The sequence below is a fragment of the Carlito syrichta genome, unplaced genomic scaffold, assembly GCF_000164805.1.
Source record: "Carlito syrichta isolate Samal-C Ts95f unplaced genomic scaffold, Tarsius_syrichta-2.0.1 Scaffold289796, whole genome shotgun sequence".
Taxonomy (NCBI): domain Eukaryota; kingdom Metazoa; phylum Chordata; class Mammalia; order Primates; family Tarsiidae; genus Carlito; species Carlito syrichta.
Genome location: NW_007233892.1, coordinates 614,084 through 635,047, shown reverse-complemented (window position 1 = coordinate 635,047; position 20,964 = coordinate 614,084). Strand labels below are relative to the sequence as shown.

General features: G+C 37.3%; 1 protein-coding gene across 4 annotated transcripts in view; it reads right to left on the bottom strand.

Annotated features, from left to right (window-relative positions):
• Window positions 1-18,272, bottom strand: part of PACRGL (parkin coregulated like) — a 20,384-nt gene extending 2,112 nt beyond the window's left edge. Inside the window, exons 1-8 of one of the 4 annotated variants that reach the window (XM_021710557.1) lie at window positions 17,964-18,272; window positions 15,396-15,463; window positions 15,120-15,274; window positions 10,774-10,841; window positions 9,160-9,250; window positions 5,217-5,351; window positions 4,597-4,704; window positions 1,728-1,808 (exon numbers count right to left, since the gene is read on the bottom strand). In XM_021710557.1, coding sequence (XP_021566232.1) covers window positions 1,728-1,808; window positions 4,597-4,704; window positions 5,217-5,351; window positions 9,160-9,250; window positions 10,774-10,841; window positions 15,120-15,274; window positions 15,396-15,447 — 690 coding nt within the window. In that variant the 5' untranslated portion in view covers window positions 15,448-15,463; window positions 17,964-18,272. Of the gene's footprint in view, window positions 1-1,727; window positions 1,809-4,596; window positions 4,705-5,216; window positions 5,352-9,159; window positions 9,251-10,773; window positions 10,842-15,119; window positions 15,275-15,395; window positions 15,464-16,342; window positions 16,426-17,963 lie in introns of those variants that run through there. The other 3 variants (XM_008054354.2, XM_021710558.1, XM_008054355.2) reach the window with 3 other exon arrangements.
• Between the last annotated feature and the right edge of the window lie 2,692 nt (window positions 18,273-20,964).

Here is a 20,964-nt window from a genome sequence, read left to right as displayed (position 1 = left end):
GCTCCGGGCCACCGCAGCCTCAACCTGCTGGGCTCTGGCGATCCTTCCGCCTCAGCCTTCAAAACAGTTGGAACTACAGGCACGTGCTACCACGCCCGGCTAATTTTTTGACTTATTGTAGAGATGAGGTCTCGAACCCGCGGGCTCAGGCATTCCACTCACCTCAGCCTCCCAAAGAGCAGGATTACAGGCTGAGCCACCGAGCCCAGCTACTAAGCAGGGTCGGGCCTGGTTAGTACTTGGATGGGAGACTTCTGAACTTTTTGACATGCAAACTATTCCAGCCTCCTGTGAAATCTAACATACTGGACTTGTTCCTTTCTATTTGTCTCATTCCTCATTCTGGTCCACAGGATATGGAAAACCACCTAGGGAGAGTTTCAGATTGAAAAGCTGTGCCATCATTGTTTAGCATATGTTTCCATTTCACAGAGGAAGAGAGGACAAATTGCAATCAAATTCTCAGAAAGCATATTTGCAAGCAAGAATTTCCTTTCTGCTGAGAGGCTACAGAGGTTTAGCCAGAGGATAGTTTTGCTTATCTCCTCAACATGATATAATCAATACTTTGCCTAGGAGCCAAACACAACAGGGAAATTCACTATCTAATAGAATTTGGGACCTACTTCACTCCTCTTACAAACTTTATCCTAGGTATTCAGCATGGAAAGAATATGGTCAATATGGTTATTGAAATTGGTCAAATATGTAGAATAGGCAAAACTTTAGCTAAAATGTCTGCTATCTTAATACTGTATACAATCAGTTTTTCTTATAATTATTTTAGAAAGTACTTAGAATGAAACTAAGTTCTATAGTGTTAAAGATAATGGCATGCAATTCTTTCATTAATTTTGTTTTCCTATTTTATTTTATTTACTGATTTTTCTTTAGAGGTGAGGTCTTACTATGTTGCCAAGGCTGGTCTCATACTTCTGGGTTCAAGCAATCCTCTCATCTCAGCTTCCCAAAGTGCTGGGATTATAGGTGTAAACCACCATGTCTGGCCTCTATTCTATCATTAATATCTGATTAAACATAATCTTCAAAAACAAGACTGCTACATGGAAATATTTTTAAGACTAGATTATTTGAATACTTCTTTCAAATGAGAAAATTAAATCAACCTAGTAATTTTATCAACACTATACAGTAATGAAATTCCCCACATTCTTGTATCTTGAAGATTTAGAATGATTCATTAAAAAATTCTGGAGTATGTATGTATGTATACATGTGTACACACAGGTGTGAAAGTATACACGCAATCACAGACATAATAGTGCATTCGTGTGGCTGTGTCATTTCAATATTTGATGATGGGATAGATTTAAATTTTGAAGCAAAAAAGATGGCAAGTGAAAGGGAAAAAAAGCATCTTTCTTCAATGAGCTCTCTAAGTTAATCCTTTGATTTTATGCATTTTCCAACAGCCAAAACAAAAACATCTAAAATACTTTAAATGAAAAAACTGTAATATGTACCACATGTAGTTCCATATAGTAAACACTGTGAAAATGTACAAGCACTGTATTTATATCACTTGGGTTTGAGTCCCAGTGCTTAAAAATGGTGTAACTCTGAGCTCTACAAAGAAAATAACAATATCAATTTGAAACAGTTACTGGAAGTTGAAATGAGATAGTACATATTAAATATATAGTCAACTTGGTAACATGACTAAAAGTAAAAAAAAATCATTACTTAAGGAATAACGTTCAACTTACACTTCCACCATGTTGCTCAAGCTTTTGTAATGCACTGGTGATTGGCTCTTTAAATTTCTTGTCCATTAGTCTCTTGGAAAGCTTTTAAAATAAGATTGGGGCAAAAATGAAATGATTTGACAAAGTAACAATGTTCACTACTGTTACATTTTCAAGTAAATTAAGACCACCCCTTAATTTGTTTTAGAGTTCAGGGCTTCTTTTAGGAAACATTTCACTGAAATCTAAAAATAATAGACATCACTATATTTTTTTATTATTTCACTATATTTGTATTATTTCAGGTAATACCAATCCTACAAAATCTGCTACAATGATATCTAGAGTAAGTTTTGTATAAAATAACACACTTCCATTTTGTAACTTACAAGAGCATTTTGAGAACTATGATAGAAAGCTTTCTCTAAAACATATTTACCTAAATAAATAGGAAAGAGATGATAAAACATAGCATTTATAAGAATAATTTGATATGAGAGACAGGTAGAGGAATTAAACTAAAAACCTTGGAAAAGTGGAATTTTGAAGACAGCACAAAGTGATTGAGGATAAGAGAAATGGTACACTTCAGGTAATCAAGCACAACTTGTAACAAATGATGTTCCCACCAAATATGTGCAATGCCATACCCAAAGACATAAACATGTCAGCCTACAGCAATGCTTGATCATGAGACCACTTTCTGGAAATACAAATAAAGCTAGGCAGTAATTGGTCACTATCAAACACTGATAAGATTCCTGTCATATAAAATTGGTTTCTGGTCCTTAGTCTAGTAGGAGGACTTCATACCATTAAGCATTGAGTAGTGGGGCGCACAGACAATCACTGAAGATTAGGCAGGACAGAAGAGACTCCGAGAAAGAGTTTTTTAAAAATCTAAGACAAGCAGCTCAAAAGGAAGAGACTTGTAGAACCTATGAATGCCCTGGGGACAGACAATAAAAAGTCTCTTTACAGTCCTTCAGTTTGCTTTCTTTAGACTGTATTACCCTATACAGTCTGTATACACCCTGTATAGTATATAGTCTGAACATACCCCTTTCTAGGCAGATCTATGAACTACTGTCATGAGAATCACCTGATACTGGTTTAAAAGTGCAGATTCTTGGGTCCCACCCAATACTTAACCAGAATCTCAAGGCAGAGACTCAGACTCTGCATGTTTAGCAAGATTTCCAAGTGATTTATTCCCTCTTTAAAGTCTCATGCAACTGCAGCTCGGAGTATGATTTATTTTGCATAGAATAAAAATAAGTCGCATATAAGCTCAGTGACTAAATTATAACTCTTTTCCCAAAAGAACTCTTTCTTCTAATAAACATGAAATGTAGCAGTATATAAAACAGATGAAAATGGAACTTTCGGGCCGACAGTTGTGGCAGACGGAGGTAAGTGAGGTAAGCAGGAGGCCCTAGAGCACCGCACTGGCATCCTCAGGGATGCTTGTGCTAACAGACCAGGCGCAAACACACAGGGCCTATTTCTAAGGTCTCTTCTCGATGTAACACCACTAAGATCTGAGGGCCAGGGTGGGGTCTAGGTCCTCCCAAAGTGCTGACAGTCCAGGATGGTTAGAGGTCCTTTCTCAGTCCCTGTCTTAGGAAAAGCAGACCTCTGAGAAAATATGCCAGGGACCAAAGATTAATGCCACTGACTCAGAAAGGAAAAAAATATGTAGTTTAGTTCTTTAATCTGGCCTTTTCTCTCTGCCATGGTGGGTGTGACTAAGAGGCTGTTCAGAAAGAGAGGATTGTGGTCCTCACTTGACTTCAAGTTTGGGGAAGAATCCATGTGATTCCTGTTCTTTATATATCATGTCCCCCTCACTCCATCCAGTGTTCTCAGATGTCCTTGCTACTTATTTCTCCTCTACCAAGAAAAAAAAATCTCCACAGGGGTTGAGAGTGTGTCTGCTTCTGCTCATCATTAGCATTAGTGTTATATTCGCAGTGCTCAGTGTTTAGTATAATACCTGGTACAGAAAGGGAAGGAGACTGCAACAGATTTATGTTCAACAGTTGAATGTTTGAATGAATCATTCAATCTGAAAATGAGTCACTCTATATATGACTGTAAATTCTTGTAGTTGGTCAGTCACAACCCCCAACATGAAGCTTAAAAAGTCAACATCTGCCAGGATTCTCTGTCTTCCATGCTAAGACTTCTCACATGTCAAGGCTCAAGAGTCTATTCTCACTATGTCTTCTCCCCACCAGACTCCTCGTGGGATTCAGCACCACCTTTCCTAAGCTCAGCATAGCTATTGTGATAGAGTCACCACCATCCTACTTTCTACAGGCATAGCTAGGTGGTTCCTGAGGTGTATTACACTACTTGCAAAGTAGGAAGTTAAAAATAGAATTGTAGGATCTCGCATATGGGTCTAAGGAAAAACAGTGTAAACACGATCAATAGACATGGCTCTGAACTACAGAAGAATGTAGACAGAGAGATCCTAGCTGTGGATGACCTAGACAGGACTTTATATCAGTGTTCATTATAGGAAAGAATAACCTTTGCCTAAAAAAAGGTTAGCCCTTGCCCCTAGCTCCTGGGAAGATAACTTCTAAGATCTTGGACTGTCCTGCCAGATAAGAGTATCATCTCTTTTATTCTGGTGGCTTTGGGCCACACCAGATTGCATACACTAACAACTTAATAACTTAATTTATGGTAGGAACCTTAGACCAGAGTATCAGCTTGACTTCTAGAGAGGCTGTAGACTAATGTCAATCACAAAGGCAGGCAGTCATGCCTGTATGACACACCCCTTTAAAGATTAATTTGAAGCCATTAAATCCTGAAGAGAGACAGACAGTACACGATACTTTATACACAATCACTCTGTAATCTTTGTAGTACTCACACTTGTAAGCAGATGTTTCAAATGGTCATTTAGATAAGGACCAACAACAACACTTAACTGAACCAAGGCATTCAATCCTCTTTCAAATACTTCATCATCTGAATGGACCTGTAAGGTCAGTTATTTGGGGATGTAGAAGTATCAGGGAAAAGAGGAGAAAAGGAAAGAAAGTCGGATTAGAAAAAAGGGCAAGCAGGTGGACAGAAAAGTAATATTAAATCTTTAAAATAAGAAGACAATCAACAACACCCAGAATTAAAACATAACCTTCAATGTAGGACATTTAGAAATGAAAATCAAATGTTTGACCTACCTTACTGAAGCATTAACTAAAATATATTTAGCATACAGAAGGACTGATTTGAGGTTCATTACTTTCACTAATTGCTCAAAATGTCCCTTTTACCTTCAGTATTTCCTGTAAAAGTGTATTCAAGTAGGTAATCATCTGGCCCTAAATAATAGTGGCCTAATTCTGCACATACCTCAAAATCACAAATAAAGGACTAATTTGCACATAATTTGGAGGGAAAAAAGGCATAAAATACTCTAAATATATTCCGGCTTTCTTTTCTATCATGTGTTTTGAAATAGAAACTACAATGAAATAAATGACATACCAGAGTTGCTTTTACCACAGGAATCAGTCTAGGGAGCAAAGGAACAGCCTTTTCAGGAGCACCATTAACCAAAAGCAATTCTCTGAAACCCTCCTTTGACACAAAGGTGTATGGATGTTTAGTCTCTCTCAGACCCTGCCACAGACCAAAAAGAAACATGATTTACTATCTATTCTGTCATGTTAATAACAAAAAAACTGAATCCTTACTAGCTTAAGCAAAAGACAAAAATTTAATTATTATTATTCTCCCAACCATGACATATAATTTCAGCAATTACAATTTCAATCACACTGATAAACGGTGGGAAAAGGGACATACAGTTAACCCTTAGTATCTGAGAGAGCCTGGTTCCAGAACCCACATAGGTATCAAAATCCATGAAAGCTGTTATATAAAGTGAGTGGCACAGTATCTGCATATAATCCACACACATATTCCCATATACCGTAAATCATCACTTGACTATTTGTAATACCTAATATAATATAAAGACTTTATGAATAGTTGTTATACTATAATTTTATTTGAATTTTTAATTATTATATTGTCATTTTCTCTCTCTCTTTTTTTCTTTTTTAACACAGTTTTGATCTGCAGTTGGTTGAATCCATAGATGTGGAAACCATGGATAGAGAGAGCTGACTGTATATGTGACAGGAGGAATCTTTACCCGCAGAAAGAAAATAAAAAGAAATATAGTAAGAAAAGGAAAAATGAAAGGATAGGAAAAAGGAAAGGAAAAATATAGAGAATTAAGAAGAAAGAGGAAAGAAAGTAGGAAGGAAGAAAAAAGCCGGGAAAGAAGAGAGGAAAAAAAAGAAAAGTATAGAAAAAAAGAAGGGAAAAAACCTACTAGAATGTTAAAAATATTTTGTCTACACTTTAAAAATGCTGTCTGAAAGCACAGCAAATGAGTATAAAATGTATGTTCATAACCACTGCCTTATGACTGCATAACTATTGGATCCCTTACCTTCAGAGCAATTTTGCGACTTGTTTAATGAGTTTCCAAAATTTCCTTTGCACTTAAATATAGACAGATATTTAGAAAGTAAATATTATACTATGTACAAAAAGCACTGTAAGATTTTAAATGTTATTTTTAACCCTGGAATACAAAATAAAAGTATATTTTTTAAAAATTTGTGTAGTGCATTTCTCACTATGCCTCTCACCGCAAATGCATTAGAAACAATTAGCACTCTTTTATTATTTAACCAGTCAGGGGCCATCAGACTTTTTTCAAGACAAAACAAAGCAGAACAAAAACCAGTAACATACTTCTTCAGTTTGACAATCCGTGAGGTGAATAAATATAACCCACTGCTAAGTCATGCTTCAAAATACGAATTTTCAACTAATTTGTCCTATAGACCTAACTATCTGCTTCCAAATACTGACTAAACATTTACTTTACTTGATGTTGTCATGCTTTTGAAAACTATGCTCCCTAGCATATGGGCATAATTTTGAATTTGTTTTGTCATCTAGGAGTATCCTGTATCCCGTTCATTTTAGAGGTGAAGAATCTCAGATCAAAAGCTGAAGTGGATTTCAATAGTCGTTCTTTCTCATTAGTAAATGAGTAGAGGAGAAAGTTAAAAATCTGCTCACTACAGAAATACAAGTATTGGTGTCTGGACAACAGGTATATAAGTGCTGACTTTCTGTGGTCTAAAGTTAGAGTCCAAGTTACCCCTTTGTACTCAGATATCCCCTCTGAGAGAATATCATACATCTAGCAAACCACTCTAATGTTCCCTTCTCAGGGGATATAAAGAGATTGCTGGTGATTATACAAGACAAACTTATGCCAGTGAAAATTTTTCAAAAATGTTTCCTTAAAGTTTTCCATTCAGATTGCACAAAAAAGTACATAAAGAGATAGAATATATACTGAGAAATACATAAAAAAATATTGGCTGGGCCAGGCTGCTGGCTCAGCCTGTAATCCTGCGCTTTGGGAGGCCGAGGTGAGTGAATTGCCTGAGCCCACAGGTTCAAGACCCACCTGGGCAACTTGGGGAGACCTCATCTCTACAATAAATAAAAAAAAAATTAGCTGGGCGTGGTAGCCCGTGCCTGTAGTTCCAGCTGCGCATGCCTGCAGTTCCAGCTACTTGGAAGGCTGAGGTGGAAGATCGCCAGAGCCCAGCAGGTCGAGGCTGCGGTGGCCAGAAGCGGCCACTGCACTCCAGTCTGGGTGACAGAGTGAGACTCCAACTCAAAAAAAAAAAAAAAAAAATATTGGCTGGCGTTATATAGAAAGAGAATGTCTGAAGTGGTTTCACAGTGGTGCAAAGACTGGACAATAAATCACTTATTATTAATGTGGAAGGAAGAAAAGGAGACTGCATTGTCTGTGCAATGAATGTTCAATGCATGTCGGTGACTGCTCCACTATTATACTACATGTTAGAACAACATAAGATACAAAATTTCAAGTTTTTTGTCATAAATAAGTTCCTCAATGTCCAAAATTCCATTATAAGCTAAATATCATTACAATAAAATACTTGGTTCCAAAGCTGTACTATTTAATATGAAGTAATTAGTTTTTCACTATTTCGTTAAGAAAGTGTGGTTGAGTTGCTGTAGGTGATCTGTAAGATGTCTCCAAGTCCAAAGGGTTAAAGGACTTCCTATACCCTGTGATTAGCTATAGCATGCTTTCAAAGCTACCACTAGTTTTGATTAGTCTGAAAAATGGTTTACTACCATGTATAAAAGGTTTAAAGTTTAAAAAAGAACTAAAGAAACATAACTAAGATTTGTAACTTTAATATCAACTTCAAAACAAAATTTCTAAATAAGCCACATATAAAAATACTGCTTATAATACTGAAATAATTCTGCAAATTGGGCTATAAATTAAGAAAAGAAAAAACCTATTAAAACAATTTGGCAGTTTCTCCTAGCAACTGATTAAGTACAAATACGAGATAAAATACATTTGGAAAACTAATGGAGGAACTAGAAATTTTGAGGTTTCATTATAATTAAGGAACCTCAACTGGCAAAATTATCTACTTTTTTCTGCTCTGCTCCCACTTGGCCTTCTCTGCAGGTTTTATAGGAAAGGCAAGCAGTACCTTTTAAGAAAACACCTGCACTATTTCACTGTCATGTTTTTACTTAGATTACTTACTATTGTGTGGCTTATTCTATAAATAAGGTATTGCCTATTTTGATTGATATCATTAAAATTATAATCATTAGTTTCTTAACAATAACATCAAAATAATCTTTAACTCTTAAAAAAGGCAAGTAACTAGAAGTTTAAATATGAGACAACAGGTTAATTCACTTCTCAACTTCTGATTCTAACTCTGGGAACAAAATTCATAGAAGACAGCAATGATTCACTTAAAGCTAAGATACTGCTGTTTTTCTGACACAAACGTTAAATTATATAAAAGAACTTATCAAGAGTTTTTTTTTTTTTACTCTTCTATAAACCATTTCCGCCATGGCATTGTACTGAGAATGTACAAGGAGAGCATATAGCTGGAGATTTCTCCAAAAGGTAATTTGCATCAATTCCCTAAGAAGCACATCATGTTATATGATTGGTTGTATGGAAGTAGAATAACCACTTGTTATCTGACATAGTTTTAAGTTTTAATCTCTGATGTTTTCCTAATTTCATTAGTGCAAAAAATCTTCCTCCTCAATATAATTTAATGCATTTTTGTTTTATTGAATCAAGAATAAATAGTTCATCCACCTACCTACAAATCCCTTTGTAGACTAAGTCCATGTTTATAAAGCTAATTAATCAATTTCTAATAAACATATATCGATCATAATTTGTTCCTAAGGTGGTACGGTATTTCAGTATCTATTTTTCAAAAGTACAAAATGAGATTTACTGCCACAAAAATTTACTGCAATTTAAAAATATTTTTTTCCATAAATATTCAGTAGAGAGACTATTTACCTCAGCTAAAGTAATAAGAAGAGGATCAAATGAAAGATTTTCAGGAGGACAGTCCCACTGTAATCTGTGTTTTACTGAACCATGTACCAATCTGAAATATAAAAGTCAGTGAAGGTAACAAGGAAAATATATATTAACCAGTGATGGACTAACATACCATACTCTTCAAGAGTACAACCATATTAGAATTACTTTGTAATATGTAGAAACACCAGAACTTTAAAAGATATTACAAGGATATTTTACAAAGCAGTGTCAACAATCCTACAAATTTCTACTCACTCAGCAAAACTGTTTAGTAACCCTACATTTGCTAAGATTACAGTTTTGTTGCTTAAGCTTGTTGCTATCTGTGAATCTTAATGCAAATGTTCCAGGTTATATACTGTAGGTAACCTCCAGAAAACTAAAAATATAAACAAACAAAATGTAATAATTAGAAAAAAATGTTTTATAGGGAACATTGTTTTTCAGATAAAGATCATTTAACCATAACACAAATAATGTGAAAGCAACCTAGGTTTTACCCCAGTTAAAAGAGAAGAAGACTGAGGCCAGGAAGGTGAAAGGGCCCATTCAGGGCTACAAAGTGGTAGTTCCTGAATTAGGGTCTCTTCTGTGTCTTCTCTTTCAACCTTTATTGAAACATAACTGATATGCAACAAACTACATGAATAAACATACAAATATAACTCAAGGAACTATTATCACAATCATGACTGTGAACTTATTCATCAACCTAAATGTTTCTTTGAGCTCCTTTGTAATGGTCTTAACTTCTTGATTCCTTTTTAAGGCTTATTTTCATTAAGAGCAAGAGGTATCTGTAACACTGTTTTTACATTTTTGCAACAGCAAATTGCTGGGCGCAGGGGAGAGTTAACTTTAAAACAAGGCTTCAATTCAGAATCTAAATATGAATAATAACAATAAATGGAATAATATTTCTTGAGATTAGTTTTTCACTCTAGGTCTGAAAATATAATTAAAAAATACATTTATTGAATTTTGGAACAAAACTAAACAAATAAGTGTCAGGATTCTTGTGTCCACAGTGAAAATAAAATTTTTTATCACCCAGAACAGGTTAAAGTTGAATATACTCTGAAGAAATAAATACTTCTTAATAATAAATCTTAAAATAACATCACATTATTAGTAATCTATATTTTATTTAAAATAGTTCTGACATCTATCTAGAAAGACAGCAAGAATTATATCCAAAAGAAAGCAAAAACAGTCATATGTACTTATTAGAAATATAAACAATTTAATTAAATTGACAATTTTCATTTTACCAACAAGATAGGGTATTTTAATTTGCAACTTGCCCAAGTCTATGAATGCCTAAATTGGTTGTTTTAAAAAAATGGTTCATTCAATTTCTTAAATTATTTGGTGGTTTATCATAGATCTCAGTAATTGTATTTTGGAATTAAAATGGCTTTCTTCAACAATGTCCAGCAATCTATACCAATCCAACAGCCAATATGAAAAGTCACCTTTATTTCAACCTAGTAAATAAAACTTTCAATACATGTAAACTGAATACTGTAATGATTTTACTCAGTTTTTAAAAATAATATAGTCAGTTATAAATTGTATTGATTTTACCTGCAAGGAATACCTCCTTTGGAGTAAATAGCTGCAAATGCAGAAGGGGCTCGTGACTGTTCACCAAACTGAAATAAAAAGTGAAAAATTACTATCTCCTTCTGTGGTCAGAGGCAAACAGCTACCCTGGCTTTCAAGCATCTATGCTGGTATCAAACGCATCATTCCCACTCAGCAACATGACTGAAAAATGGTCAATTTTCTCAGAACTAGTAATACCAAAACCTCACTTTGTATGTCTCCTTTTACCCCTACTGGCTTCACAAGGCTTGAAGGTAGCTGAAGCCGTATATGAATTGATAGATCTTTCTACCCTCTTCCCTACTGTAACTTTTCAAGGTGAGGACTAAATAGAGAAGAGATGTTAAATACACAGAAAATGTATTTGTTTTCTACCTCCAGCACATCTCTTACTTATCCTCCACCGATTCTGAATGGCATGAGTAGTCACAGAACTTGTATAGTTTTTCCAAATTGGCTTTAAGCATCCATAAAATGCAAAGGATTACATCGGCAAGACTGAGAAAGTCGAAGACAGAGCAAGATTCTCACAAGTATATGTCTGGATGTGTCTTCTTAGGTTATATGACTTCACAACCTTTCAGTTTTGCTATATATTATCTTTAGTATACATTAATACTATACTTACTCTTGAAGATGAACTTAAGATATGGCCACTCACAATAGTTCAACAATCACAGCATAAATAATTTCAGTATAATTGATCAAAGACTTGAGAATTTAGGCACAAAAAGTAAATGTTTTATCACATGGTACTTTGAACATAATCAAATGAAATGAAACATAGTTGTCTAAATTAAAAAACAAATTTACAGCCGGGCTCGGTGGCTCAGCCTGTAATCCCGCGCCTTTGGGAGGCTGAGGTGAGTAGATTGCCTGAGCCCGCGGGTTCGAGACCCGCCTGCGAGACCTCATCTCTACAATAAATCAAACAATCAGCCGGGCATGGTAGCACACGCCTGTAATTCTGGCTACTCGGAAGGCTGAGGCGGAAGGATCACCAGAGCCCAGCGAGTCGAGGCTGCGGTGGCCGGGAGCGGCCACTGTACTCCAGTCTGGGCGACCAAGTGAGACTCCAACTCAAAAAACAAACAAACAAACAAACAAACAAAAAAAAACAAATTTACTAACCTATTTTAAAGATATATCTAGCTTTTTTAAAAACCACATGCAATAGATTGAAAATATAGAGTATAATTTAGAATTAGCTTTTTTTCTCTAGAAAAACTTGTTTTGAGTAAAAGCAGATCACTGAAAATTCATTAAAATAAAACTATAATAAAAATTTATTTACAAAGCTCAATCCACGTTCTGTGTATCAATTCACCACAACAGAATTGTTTCGTTCATTTATAATTTCTGCTAAGAAAGAAATATAAGTTTTTAAACTTGCTTTCAACTAATAATCATACCAGACAAGAAAGTTATTTTGAAAATTGCTAATTAAATGGTGCTGAGAAAACTAACTGACCATATGCAAAAGATTAAAACAAGACCCCTACCTATCACCATACACAAAAATCAACTCTAAGTGGATCAAAGACCTAAATGTAAAGCCTCAAACTATAAGAACTTTAGAAAATGCAGGAGACACCCTTATGGAAATTGGAACTGGCAACCAATTCTTGATCAAAACCCCAAATGCTCATGCCATAACAGATCGGATGGACAGGTGGGACCTCATCAAACTGAAAAGAAATCAAGAGAGTGGGGAGACAGACCACAGAATGGGAAAAAATATTTGCCAACTGTATATCTGACAAAGGTCTAACAACTAGGATCAACAAGGAACTCAAACGTGCTGAAAAGAAAAAAACAAACAGCCCTATTAAAAAGCAGACAAAGGTTATGAATAGACACGTCTCAAAAGAAGACATACAAGCAGCCAACAGATACATGAAAAACTGCTCAGCCTCACTAAGCATCAGAGAAATTCAAATTAAAACCACACTGAGGTAGCACCTATGGCCATCATCACTAACTCAAAAAACAACAGATGATGGAGAGGATATGGAAAAAAAGGGAACACTTCTACCTGTTGGTGGAATTGTAAACTAGTATAACCTCTGTGGAAAACAGCGTGGCAATTCCTAAAAATCTACCTTCTATACAACCCATCAATCCCCATTCTGGGAATACACCTGGAGGAACTCAAATCACTCTAAAAAAGATAACTGCACACGCATGTTTATTGCAGCAATACTCACAATAACAAAAACATGGAACCAACCATGCTGCCCATCGAACGTGGACTGAGTAAAAAAAAATGCAGTACATATACACAATGGAATATTATGCAATCATAAAGAAGGACACGATTTTGAACTCCTCAGCAACCTGGATGGACTTAGAGTCTATAATACTCAGTGATCTATCACAGAAACAAAGAACTGAGTATCTCATGTTCTCACTCATAAGCAGACCCTGAACAATTATCATATTATAAGAAAGGGATTGGCAGTAGTGGGAAACTGCCATTGGGAGAGCACTTCATCAATAAGGGTACCTGATCTCAAACCAGTGAAGTGGGGATGAAAGTGAGGCCCAAACTTTACCTATATAATGACCATTTGTATACCTAACCCTGAATTGTACCCCACATCTTTAAAATGAAAATTAGAAAAAAAAATTAAAAATGCTAATTTATTGGTAAAAAAGACAAATTAGTGTTATACTATCAGCAGATTTTAGTTTACCAATCACCAGTGAATGATCTTACTTTTGCTATAGATCATGAAAATAATCCCTAAATTTTCAAAATATTGTCAGACAAAATTTCTGGATTAAATTCTAAGTAATTCCTTTCCTTGCTTTTCTGTTTTGTTCAGTATATAATTATAATTTCATCTTCTAGGTCTCACAGATTCAAAAATTTTATAACAATTTTAACCAAACTTTACCAACATTCTTTTAAATATGAAAAAATTATTGTCCCGTTCAATTTTTTTGCTTGTTTGGAGTCTCACTCCGTCGCCTAGGCTGGAGTGTAGTGGCACGGTCACAGTCACCCCAACGTTGACCTGCTGGGCTTAGGCAATCCTTCTGCCTTAGCCTTCTAAGTAGCCAGAACTACAAGCTTGTACTACCAACTCCAGCTAATTTTCTGATTTATTGCAGAGATGAGGTCTCGCAGAGATGCCTAGGCTGTTCTTGAACCCATGGGCTCAGGCAATACCCTCACCTTGGCCTCCCAAAGTGCAGGGATTACAGGCTTGAGTCACTGTGCCCAGGCTGTCCCATTCAATTTTATATAATATCATCACAGACTAACTCTGCAATAATTAATGTTAAATACAGCACTACACTGAATTAGCATTTTTAAAAAATTGTTGATTCTGAAATTTATACACTTTCAAGTACATATGTCATAAGATAGTAAATTCACAAAAATGAACACACACACTAACGTTGTATATGAACAGTGAGATAAAAAATCTGAAAGTGTTCAGCACACAGTACTCTTCATAATCACTACCTGTCTTGTACTTCAAAGGCAACCAATATCCTGACATCCAACTCATTTTAGATTGGTAGCCTTTACATACCTTGGACATGCCTTTCTCAGGTAAAATCATTAAATTATTTCCCCAAATTTTTCTCAAATTTTACTAAAATTTAAGACTAAACTATTATTAATTCAATAAGTTTTTATTTAAAGAGATGAAGGAAATAGAAGTGTCACCATAATCTCTCTCAACTAAAAATAGGCAAGCAACAGAAGGAAGGTATCAGGGCCTTCTTCACATATTCCATTTCCTTGACACTGTGTAGCTTATAGAAAGAAACAAAGAAGTATATATGCTCAAATTATTTTTCATTATTCTTTTTTAAAGTCAGATCCTTTCCCTCTGCCCTTGGATATTTCACTGTACTCTTGCCAAAACATCTGCCATATTTTACCTGCCATCCAAGTCAGTCAAGATTCTCAGCCACTCTCACAATCTCCTTCAAAGGGTAAAACCACATCATCTACTCTACTAAGGTTGGGGCATAGGCCAGACAACACCTGGTGTTGTTTCACAGGTAGTCACCTCTAGATAATTCATTGATCTACATAATAAAATGTATGCATAAACCTCAGCTTATTAAATCTGATTAAATGGTGAGAGGGTCAAAGGAGGTTAGTACTATAGTAAGGATTTCTGATGGAGCTAACATAGAGGGAAACACAGAGGAATAATCAAAGAACATTACGCAACTATACGAGGGACACACACACACTCACAAAACTAGCAAAGGGACGAAACTCAAGAAAGCATTCAGAATGGTTCAATAAGCTGCTAAGTGCCTAAAATCTACTGAATTAGGAACCCTTTTGGACTTACTGGGTTAATTGTTCTGGGGTTAAGTTTATCACTTGGTCGAGGATGAAGTTTTCTTACAGACTCTGGAGAACAGGTTGACGATGAGGATTTGCTTTGCTGAACTGTAGTCCTATGCTTTATCTGTGTGCTTGACAATGTCCTTCGATCATAGTTACCTGGATAAAACAGAACATTAACAAAAAAGGTAAATGCAATAAAGTTGACCCGGCACCCATCTGAAACACAGAATTTCATAAATAAACTCAGCCTCTTCACTTAAAAAGCAAACCTCTGTACCTGTGACTCTGTTTCTCAACTGTGTACCTCCAGAGCACTCTGTTTTCTGCATTGCTTCCCTTTTACTCCTGCAGTTAAAAAACAAAAACAAAAACAAAAACTTGATTTCAAAATTTGTTTGGAGGGAGATTCATTATCAATATGAAGACTAAAACGGAACACAGTACAAAATACAGAAAAATAAACATTAAAAAGTTATGGCATAGAGCAAAATACCTGAAAAGACTAAAGAGAAGAAACAGAATTATATCAACTGGGCAAGTGTGCTCATAAATTATCCAGTGTGAAATGGGTAAATGTGTTGAAGAAAACTAACAGCAAAATAAAAATCATATGCAAAAAACCAAGATGTATAAAAATAAACCTTTTTTTTTTCTTACACTGTGATTATCAAGACACAGTGTAAGAAACTCGGTTGAGAACCTCTGACCACATCTGAAAATACAGACTCGATTTCTCAAAGGGGTGGTTGGCATATTCCCTGTCTTCTCCATCTCCCTCTGGCCTCTGTATTTCCAAATCTCCAAATGTTAATACATGCATATCAAGTTCTACTTTTCCAGTGAGATAATCAAGCGTCCTACTCAACGTACCATAAGTACTTTAAATTGAACATAACTAAAACAGAGGTTGTCACATTGAAGTTATAAACCCCTTGTTAATTCAAGGCACCACCAGTTTTCTGGTTCTCAGACTGAAAAACAGGATCATCATTGCTCCTTTTCCTTCATTTCCTACACTCAACTCTATAGATGTGATGAACATGTGTTCAAGTAGAAAGAGCTCAGGGCTCAGATTTGGTTTACATCTCAGTTTTACCAATCATAAAGTTTATGAATTTAGGCAAATTATTTAATCTCCCTAAACCTCAACTTCCTGACCTATTAAAAGGGGGAGATAAAGGCTGTTCTGGAAAAGTAAATAAAATGATATATCAAGTTGCTCACCCAGTTAATGTGGGTTCACTTTTTCCTCTTGCAGTTTCCTCTTATCTACTACTGAGAAGGCTCTAGTTCATATCTCAAGATTTCCGGCTTAATCCAACCAATTTCTAAACTTGTATCTCTAGCAAATAATTCTCTCTCTCTCTCTCTCTCTCATCTACCCAGATGCCTGCTAGTGTTTCTAGGCCTATCTCCCAACTTCCATGCAGCCTTTCATGATCTTCTCAGTTTCTCAAATGTACACTTCCATGCACTCCAAATTTTACGCTGTGTCCTTCTTAGTTCTTTGACACTCTGGCTATTCTTCTATTAGCACACTTCTCACTCTATGCCTTTAGTTTTTTATGGACTTCTACAGCTAAATTTCTATCTTCCTTTGTGTAAAAAAGTTGTCCCTGTAACATATTCATGGGAAGGTGTTGCATTGTATTTTGAATAAGCTCAAAAAGTCACTGAAACTCACTTGAAAACTTTTAAAATATGCTAGAAAATTGAGCTTTTCAGTATACAGGACAACTTTTATGTGCGTAATTTTACTTGCATAATTTTCAACAACAAACACAAGCACAATAATGCAAACACTTCTATGTTCACTTTCAAGACATCCTATATTAGAGCGTTTCTTTCCAAAACAATTCCATTTTCATTTGTTAAAATTATCATTCTTTACCTTAAGGGCAGCCCTAGGTTTCCATAGATTCAACCAACTGAGGATAAGGAGAGCCAGAAACCAACCCTCCCTGGATTCAAGGGATGACTGCAAATTGCTCAATTTTCAAAAATAGTATCCACCTGAGGGCATACCACTAACAACAAGCACGGAGCATGAGTTGTCTTTGAAATACAATGCTTAATTCATCTTACCCATAACAATTCTTTTGAGTGATTTTTCATTAAATATGTGGAAAATAATGTGAAGGCATAGTGATGGGGTGAAGTGGTAAGAACTATTCTGTGTTGTGAATATTATCAAGGTCATCCTCTGAAAAAACAATGTAAAGATTTTAACCAGACACTAATCCTTAGATCTACTTAACCTGGAACACCTAAACTATGTCACAATATCAGAGACCAAACAAACAAGCGGGGTCACCCATACTTTTCCCTTAGGTTTCCTTAGGTGCTGCAGGTATCTATCTACAAGGGGCTACCATCATCTATCGCAATGCTAGGAAAGCAGACTTTCTATCACTGTTTAGTCAAATCATCTATCCTATTTCTTTCCCTATAGGTACTTTCTTCCTCCTGCATCCAGCTTTTGAGATCACTGAGCTAAACAGTTTGCTCGACTCTCAGGGAGCAGAGGCCACGTTTTTTCCTATCCTCTAATCCAGTGTCTAGGAAGTTCCAAAAGTGTAACCGAAGTCCCCCTAAAGAAGCCGTGTTCCATTTCTAAAGCTCCTTCAAAATCCAAAGGATCGAGTCAGAGTCCAATAGCCGCTGAAAGTAAACCCAAAGGGCCCGTATCAAGGATCTTAGAATCCGCTGTCCATCTTCCCAGCCTCCCCTCCGCCCCCACCCACCCCCCATTTCCAGGGCCAGGGGTTGTCAAAGTTGGAAAATGAAGAAGAAATAGAAAACACAGAGGCTAAAAAAAGGGGGAGGGGGTTGTGCAGGAGGTAGCCGGTTTCAATTAAGGACAACGAAGGCTATACTCGACCACAGCCCGACCCCAGGAAAGAAGCGGGGGCACTCCCGAAGCTCAGGATCTCCAGGGGCCTTAGCAACGAGGTCCAGCGGCCCTAGCAACAGCCCAGGAACAAGGAAGCCTGCTGGGCGGAGAGAGATCGGACGGGATTCCTGCACCTGCGGTCCACGGCTCCGGGGGCCAGTTCCTACCACGCCTCTCTCCCGCCCCAGTGGGGCTCCTGCTCCGTGCCGGGTCAGCCAGTTGCCGCCGCTCCCGCCACGGGCAGCCGAAGTGCGGAAAGCGAGGCTGCGCGCGGCTGTCGCCCTGAGCTGGAGGCGCTGAGCAGTGACGTCCGCGCGCGCTGCGTCCTCTAAGCCAATCGCAGGAGGCCGCCAGGCGCCGGCGGAGAGAGTCGCGCTGGCAATGGGGCGCCGGGGTTCAAAGGGCAAGTGGCAAGCTGCGGGCGCTCTCTACAGGTTACACGGGGGCACCTGGTGGCGGATCTTTTCCCAAGGAGGGGTCCAGGGAGGAGAGGAGAGAGATGACCAGGCCCTAGCTACCTGCGCCCCAGCCTCCCTCCAGCCCTTGTGTTTAACTCTTAAAAAAAAATGTGTTTATTATAAAGATGTGGGGTACAATTCAGTGTTAAGTATACAAACGTTGATTATGCAGGTACCCTTGTTGATGAGGTGTGCCCCTCCCTCCCCTAGAAGTTTCCCTCAACTGCCAATGCCACCCCCTCTCCCCTGGCAGTATCCCACTATTGCCAATCCCTTTCTTATAGTATTATAATTATTCAATATTTGCTTATGAGTGAGAACATATGGTACTCTGTTACTGTGATAGATCACTGAGTATGATCAATTCCAAATCCATCCAAGTGGCTGCGAAGTCCATATATTTGTCCTTCTTTATGGCTGCATAATAGTCCATTGTGTATATGTACGGCATTTTTAAAAATCCAGTCCAGCTTCAATGGGCAAAATGGTTGCTTCCCTTGCTATTGTGAAAAGAGCTGCAACAAACACGTGTGTAGGTATCTTTTTTGTAGAATGATTTGAGTTCCTCCGGTATATGCCCAATAGGGGAATTGCTGGGTCATATGGAAGGTCAATTTCTTAACTCTTTTTTAAAATTAAATTTTTTAAAAAATTTTAAGATACAGGGTACAATTCAGGATTATGTAAACAAATATTCATTATGTGCTTACCTCTTAAAACACTTCTCTCACACACTTAATGCTCATTGCTCCCAGCTCTCTTGCCCTCAGTCCTCTGAGAGCTGAGGGTGGTGTACTGCTGTCCCAGAGTCTTCAGGAGTGAGAGCCAAAGGTATTTGCCTATCCAGCTGTGGAATTTCTTTGGAATTTCCTGTCCTATCGGGCTAATTCATAAGCCAGCTGTGGAAATTCATTTTCTGTCGTATTTTCCTGACCCATGTGCTACTGCATTCAACTTCATAATATGTCGGTATTTTTGTAGTAAAGATGCCATTTTGTCCTCCAGATTATTTTAAATAAAACTGATACAGCAGGAAAATGTGTATCCTCTTGCCATTCCACTGGCAACAATTGGGGTTGTCACAGAAAAATGCCCAAGGCTGGTTAGACCTGCCCACTGCACTCCTCTCTGGCATCCTTTCCTGTTGCCAACCTAAAGCCTTAACTTTTTGCTCAAGCAACACTAAATTATGCAGTTGGAGTTATCTGAACACTCCAGACTGTGTGAATCCTTCAGGCACTTGTAGCTTCATTCTTGCTACCTGACTACCACCCCAAAAGCGTCGTCATTAGGCTGTGAGTTTCTTCAGGACAAGGACGGTATCTTTTCCCTTTTCATTTTTCTAGCTTCTATCATAGTGTGGTGGGTGCTCAGGAAAGGTTTTTTGAGTGAATAAAACAAGTGAATAAATTGTTTATATCTAATTTCTCTAATGTACTTTGAACCTTGCATGCAAATATATCTTTTTAAATTTTATTGTAATGTATTTACCTATCTTCCCCATTCAATCGAAACTTTGTGTATTGCTTTTCTAGCCACAATGCCCAGCAAAATGCATGCCTAACTAAAGTTTTGAAAAAGAAAAGGAAGACTTAAAACTCCAATAGCCTTTATCTTAGGCTACTTTTACCCTGTAATGACTCTTCTCTAGCTTTTTCAAGCCTCTCCTAATCATAATGAAAGCAGTCTTTTCTAAACTTCCTGGCTTATTTTTAGAAAATTAAATAAAACCAGGATTACTGGTATTGCAACTTTGTCAGGATACCATGCAATAAGTGGTGATATTTTATTGAATACACTAGTTTGAGAAGCCTATGAGTCAACCAGGTGGAACTGATGTGAATACAGTTGAATATGTTCATCTACAGAGTAGGAAAGAGATCTCAGCACTTTTATGGATTGTAGAACTATCATCACATACAAGTAGTAACCAGAGCCATAGGAGGAATGAGGTCTTCCAGGGTAAGCTCCCAATATGTGAGAAACAGAGCACTGATTATAGACCTATGTGTCTACAATATGGTAAAATATACCAAAAAGAATGAATGTTGTACCATATATTTTCTGGTTTTTGGTTGTTTTTTTTTTTTGAGTTGGAGTCTCACTCTGTTGCCCAGACTGGAGTGCAGTGGCATGTTCCTGGACACTGCAGCCTCGACCTACTGGGGCTCCAGCAATCCTTCCGCCTCAGCCTTCCAAGTAGCCAGAACTACAGGCACGCGCTACCATGCCCAGCTAGTTTTTGATTTATTGTAGAGAGGAGGGCTCGCCAATTTGCCCGGATGGGTCTTGAACCCACGGGCTCAGGCAATTCACTCGCCTCGGCTTCCCAAAGTGCTGGGATTACAGTCTGAGCCACCAAACCTGGCCTCTGTTTGTTCTTACAGGCAAACTCCTCACCCTTTGCCTGTCTGCTGCTCTGGGATGCTGATCAGTATCCCTTCAAGAAGGTTCCCATGCCTCTGGTTTCTGTTTGAGTGTGGCTAATGGAGGAC